The 5,712-nt window shown below is 55.1% G+C and overlaps 1 protein-coding gene across 1 annotated transcript; it reads right to left on the bottom strand.

The window, feature by feature from the left end:
- Nucleotides 1–1,376: 1,376 nt before the first annotated feature.
- Nucleotides 1,377–1,956, bottom strand: LOC133282353 (olfactory receptor 14J1-like). Its single transcript, XM_061478374.1, has one exon. It carries the CDS (start codon nt 1,938–1,940, stop codon nt 1,398–1,400), a length of 543 nt encoding a protein of 180 aa, XP_061334358.1. The 5' UTR covers nt 1,941–1,956; the 3' UTR covers nt 1,377–1,397.
- Nucleotides 1,957–5,712: the final 3,756 nt, after the last annotated feature.

The following is a 5,712-nucleotide window of genomic DNA, read 5'->3' as shown; positions in this document are numbered from 1 at the left end:
AGGAGGTCTCAGGTCGAACCTGTCAGGAGCAGAGTCAGAGCAAGTGGTTCAAGGCTCGATTCAGGCTGAGTTGGCAATCCTTAAGGCCAGAGACTGCACAGCCTCTCTGGGTGACCTGATGCAGCACTTGCCTGAGCCGATGGGAACAAGGTTTCCTTCTGTCCTGGCTGAACCTCTCCTCTGTCACTGTCCCCCACTGCCTTTTGTCCTCCCACCAGGCACCATGGTGAGGAGCCTGGCTCTGTATTCTCCATGTCCTCCTTGCCGCTACAGGCAGCCAGTCCCCAACAGCCTTCCCTTCCCAAGATCTCAGGTCCCCATGAGCTCATTACTAAACCCACTCTTGAACTGGGGATCTGAAACCTGGATGAAGGATTCCAGATCATCCCTTCCCTTGTTCTCCTGCCGTGCTCCTGTTCATACAGCCCACGATGCTGCTGTCCTCCCTTGCTGCCTCCTGTCCAGCTCCTGCCCACCCAGACCTTTCCCATGGGCTGTTCTCAGCCAGGCAGCCCCAGCCTGTGCCATTGCAGAGCAGTCCCCTGCAGGGACCCCTGTGTCCCCTGCTCTCCTGCCCAGGACACCCTGAGAGCTCTGACCCCCACCCCCCCCATGCCATCCCATCTCCCCACACCAGCACAACAGCCCCATTCATTGGGCTCCCCAAGAGCTCTTCCTGCTGCAGGCACAGAGCAGCCATCCCACAGCTGGAGCAGCCAGAAAGCTGCTTTCATTCCCCTTCATTCCTGCCGTGTGAGGACATATCACAGAGAAGAAGTTGCTGCATGATAATTTATTTCCCTTAAATACAATCAGAGACCAGAGTGACACAAAGTCTGTGGGTCACACAACACGAGTGGCAACTTAATTAGGAGATGAAAACTGACATTTCTATGAAGACAACATCATCACAGATTGAAATAGGAAAACAAATGTAAAGCAGGAAAGACAGACATGGCCTGTCATGACCTACACTGGAAGCCCTTTCAAGGGTAAAGCGAGCAGTGTATATCTGCTGAAACACATCTGGTCACCAGCTTCCTCACAGCATCCTTCAGCTCCTGGTTCCTCAGGCTGTAGATGAGGGGGTTCACTGCTGGAGGCACCACCGAGTACAGCACTGACACCACCAGATCCAGGGATGGGGAGGAGATGGAGGGGGGCTTCAGGTAGACAAGTGTGGCAGTGCTGAGAAGCAGGGAAAGCACGGCCAGGTGAGGGAGGCACATGGAAAAGGCTTTATGGCGTCCCTGCTCAGAGGGCATCCTCAGCACAGCCCTGAAGATCTGCACATAGGACCCCACAATAAAAACAAAACAGCCAACAGCAATCAGGGCAGCAACCACAAGAAGCCCAACTTCCCTGAGGTAGGAGTGTGAGCAGGAGAGCTTGAGGATCTAGGGGATTTCACAGAAGAACTGCTCCACAGCATTGCCTCGGCAGAGGGGCAGTGAAAATGTATTGGCCGTGTGCAGCAGAGCATTGAGAAACCCAGTGCCCCAGGCAGCTGCTGCCATGTGGACACAAGCTCTGCTGCCCAGGAGGGTCCCATAGTGCAGGGGCTTGCAGATGGCCACGTAGCGGTCGTAGGACATGACAGTGAGGAGATAAAACTCAGCTATGAGAAAAAAGAGAAAGAAAAAGAGCTGTGCAGCACAGCCTGTGTAGGAGATGGCCCTGGTGCCCCAGAGGGAATTGGCCATGGATTTGGGGACAATGGTGGAGATGCAGCCCAGGTCCAGCAGGGAGAGGTTGAGGAGGAAGAAGTACATGGGGGTGTGGAGGCGCTGGTCGCAGGCTGTGCTGGTGATGATGAGGCCGTTGCCCAGGAGCGCAGCCAGGGAGATGCCCAGGAAGAGCCAGAAGTGGCAGAGCTGCAGCTCCCGCGTGCGTGCGAATGGCAGGAGGAGGAAGTGGGTGATGGAGCTGCCGTTGCACATCTGCTGCCTCTGGGCATGGGGCAGTGTCAGAGGAGAAAAAGGCTGTGACAGGTCAGGACAGGAGGGATGTCAGATAGAGAAGTTCAGTTTACACATTCACAACTGAGCACATAATAGCAGGAGAGGGGAGGTTCAGCGTCATCACCAGTCATGTCATTACCCTGCTGAGGCTTCTTCCTAGGTACAATCAGAAGAGCATTGCATCAGGCCAAAAGTCTCAGTTCTTTGCAGAACCAAGAGAGCTGCAGTGTCCATCAGTCCTCTCCCACTTGCCCTGTGCTCAAACTTGCACTGCCTGTAAGGTGCCTTCACACACACAAATTGATCTTAAGAACCCCCACAAACACCTGTCCTGTGCTGAAAGCAGGGGAGAACGGTTTCAAAGGACAGTCCACAGAGCTCTCACGCTGAGAAGCAAAGGGCTGTGGGCAGCAGAGCACAGCCAGCAGCCACCTCCAGTGGTAGACCCCAAGAGAGCTGCCTGAACGCACCCTCCCCAGGGCTGGGCTGCACTTTCCCCCCACTCCCTGCCCATCCATATCTCTGCTGCCTGGAGCTGTTCCTGCCAGGAGCTGCTGCTCTGTGCCCAGCTCTGCTCCCTCTCAGTGCTCCCAGAGCCCATGCCATGGGCTGTGTGCTCAGCTCTGCCCTGCACACCCCTCCCGGCAGCAGGACTCTGCCCAGGGGCATCTCTGCCTGTGCAAGGGCTCAGGAGCAGCTCACACAAGCCCTCTCAAGACTCTTGATGCCTCCCCCAAAGCAGAGAAGTAAATTCCCAGCTCCCACTGCCCAACCTGCCCACCAAGAGGGAAAAACATCAAAGCTCAGCATCCTTCCCTATCAGGTAAATGATGCCTCAGTGTCTTTCAGAGGGACCCTCTGAGGAAGTTCTCAGAGTGACGGCAGATTGGAGCAGCGTCACCCACCCAGCACTTCCCTTCCCTGCCAGGGGTTTCTCCTTTCCCCTCAGCTCCCCCTGAGATCCATGGGGAGCTCCCGGGCAGGCCGAGTGCTGACCCTGGCAGGCAGCAGAGTCCCTGCCCCTGCACACAGCCTTTGGGCTGCAGGGACCCTGCTGCAAGGGCAGCGCTGGGCACCCCTGGCTGCACACCCACATTCACACCCTGCAGCCAGCCCCGGCACAAGGGACCTGCCTTGTCCTGTCCCTGCATGGTGCAGGGGGAAGCCCTGCTCTGCAGCACATCCTCCTCCTTATCTACAGAGAGAAACTGCAGCTGCATTGCCCTGCACCCAGTGCCTTACCACAAACAGGGCTGGGAAGGTTTCTCCTTCAGAAGGTTCCTCCTCCTCCTCAGCATCCTCCACTGCCAAGTGCCTTTAAGCTCCCTGTGTCTCGCAGGTCTCCCCTCGGTCCCAGCTCAACAGCAGAGTCCCAGCCCAAGGTGGCTCTGCCTCTGCCCCCCCGGGCTCCTTCCAGGGCTCCCTGGGGCTCCAGGGAAACACATGGGGAAACAGCCTGAAGCAAGCACTGATCTTCCCTCCCTCAGTTGCAGACACACTGCCTTCCTGCAGTGCCATTTCTCTGATGAGAGACAGAGTTTGGTCTGAACAACAAGATTTTGTAGAATCTTGGAATCATTTAGGTTGGAAAAGACCCTTAAGAACATTGTGTCCACCATTAAGCGAACACTGGCAAGACAACACATTGACCGTGTCCCTTAGAACATGTCTTTTATATACTTTCAGGGATGGTGACACAACCACTTCTTTGGGCAGCCTCTTTCTTGTCCCATCATCAGACAGGACAGCTAGGCCAGGAGAGGCTGGGATGTCCTTTACCCCTGCTGAAGAAAGGGATTCAGCCTGGTCGGTTGAGGCATCTCCTCCTGGGATTGTAGCCCTGGGGCTGGAAGGGGACTCAGCTCCCTCCCATGAACACCACAAACCCACACAAGGTCTCACTTCCTCACAAGGTGAAAATGTGCCATAATATACATGATGTCTTCATCAGAGGAGATTCCTTCATAGAGGTAGGGGAAGCAGCACCAGCAGTGTGGGAAACACTACATGATGTCAAAGTTCCACCTGAGCAATGTCAGAAACCAAGCAGAAACCAGCAGATCAACGCTCACACCGAACTTGGTATTGGCCGCAAATTTACACATCCCAGCATGGAGCAGTACGGACCAGTTTGCACCAGTACAGACCAATATAGGCCACTATGGCCCCAGATACTGCTGGGGTTTCAGTATCCCAGTGCTCCCAGTGCCTGCTGCAGGTGCTCCAGCTCATCCCCCACCAGACCTCATGCCTGGGGCTCTTTTAGGGGGGACACCCCAAATTAGGCACCCCTACTCTGGGGTTGCCCCCCCCCCACCTCAGTTCCCTGATGCCACAATGGGTGGGGTATAGGCGTGCCCCATGGTGTGTGGTTTGGGGGCTACAAGGAGCATTTTGGGGCTGGTGTCTTTGGGGGGGGGGGGGGAGCAGCTCTTTTGGGGCATCTCCAGTTTGGGGCAGGGGTAGTCCAGGCTTTTGGGTCCCCAGTTTCATTTGGCATGGCCTGTGGTGATGGTGGGGTGAGGTTCACTTTGAGGGTGCTACAGGCAGTGGTGCTGGTCTGCAGATACGAGGTGACCTAGGCAGAAGCGGGAAGGGAGCAAGGAACAACAGAACCTCTTTGGATAGGGAATGCCCTGCTTGCAATGACACCAGTGACAAAGCCCCAGCCCCTGCCCACAGGGTTCCTGGGTTGGAAGCCCAGGACCCAGCATGACCATGTCACCTCAGCCAGCACAGAGCCTCTTCCCACATCGCTCCTCACATGCAGCACAAACTGCAGTGGCCAAAAATCCAGGGCAAGAGCCAGGCCCAGCGCTCACCTGCCAGCAAGCCCACAGCATCATGGGCTGCCACCTGGTTTGGGTTGAGAGGGACCTTAGAGCTCATTCACACCAACCCCTGCCCTGAGCAGGGACACCTTCCACCAGAGCAGCTTGCTGCAAGCCCCTGTGTGCAACCTGGCTTTGAACACTGCCAGCCATGGGGCAGACACAGCTTCTCTGGGTACCCTGTGTTGTGGTGTATCAAAGACAGACTCCAGTTCTGGCGAAATCTGAAGACATTTATTTTGGATCTGGTATCCCTTTTATAGTCTACTAAGTGCTCAGTAGTAACTTTCCACTCTGTTACTTCCTTGTCATCCAGATTCAGGGAAACTCCTGAGGGTTACAGATATTTAAATCCTTTGGTCTGTTTCTGAAAAGCACATCCTGCTTTATCTTGCAAACGGCCTGCTTTGTTTTGCTAACTGATCTTGATGCTTCATTGTTCTCTTTACCAAAGGCTCTTCATTGTTCTCATTCCAAAGGCTCTTAAGCCCAACCAGGGCATTACCAGCTGGTGTTTTCTTTACTGTTCTCAAGGCTTAAGCCACACCAGGGTGATAATGCCTGGATCCATTTTTATTAACTATATCTAGCCCATCACCCACACTGAGCCACTGTCACACAACCCTCACAGGGAACAACTTCCTAAGATCACCTCTCAATCTCCCCTCTCTGTCATGTTAAAGCCCTTTGCCCTTGTCCCATCCCCACAGGCCCTTGTTCTCCCCACAAGAAATGAGGGCAGATCCCAGAATCATGCCTCGGAAGCCACAGCTCTCCACTGCCGGCTCAGCCAGATCAACTCACACACCAAGTCCAAAGCAGCCACTCTGGGAAAGTCTCCTGAGGTGTTCTGGCAACTCTGACAGCACCCCAAGATCACCATCGCCACCCACCTCATTCCACGCTCCTGTGTCCACAGG

The sequence above is a fragment of the Pezoporus flaviventris genome, unplaced genomic scaffold (assembly GCF_033815535.1).
Source record: "Pezoporus flaviventris isolate CSIRO_AGI_PZ_B2104156 unplaced genomic scaffold, CSIRO_AGI_Pfla_v1 ptg000116l, whole genome shotgun sequence".
Taxonomy (NCBI): domain Eukaryota; kingdom Metazoa; phylum Chordata; class Aves; order Psittaciformes; family Psittacidae; genus Pezoporus; species Pezoporus flaviventris.
This window is presented reverse-complemented; position numbering and strand designations above follow the sequence as displayed.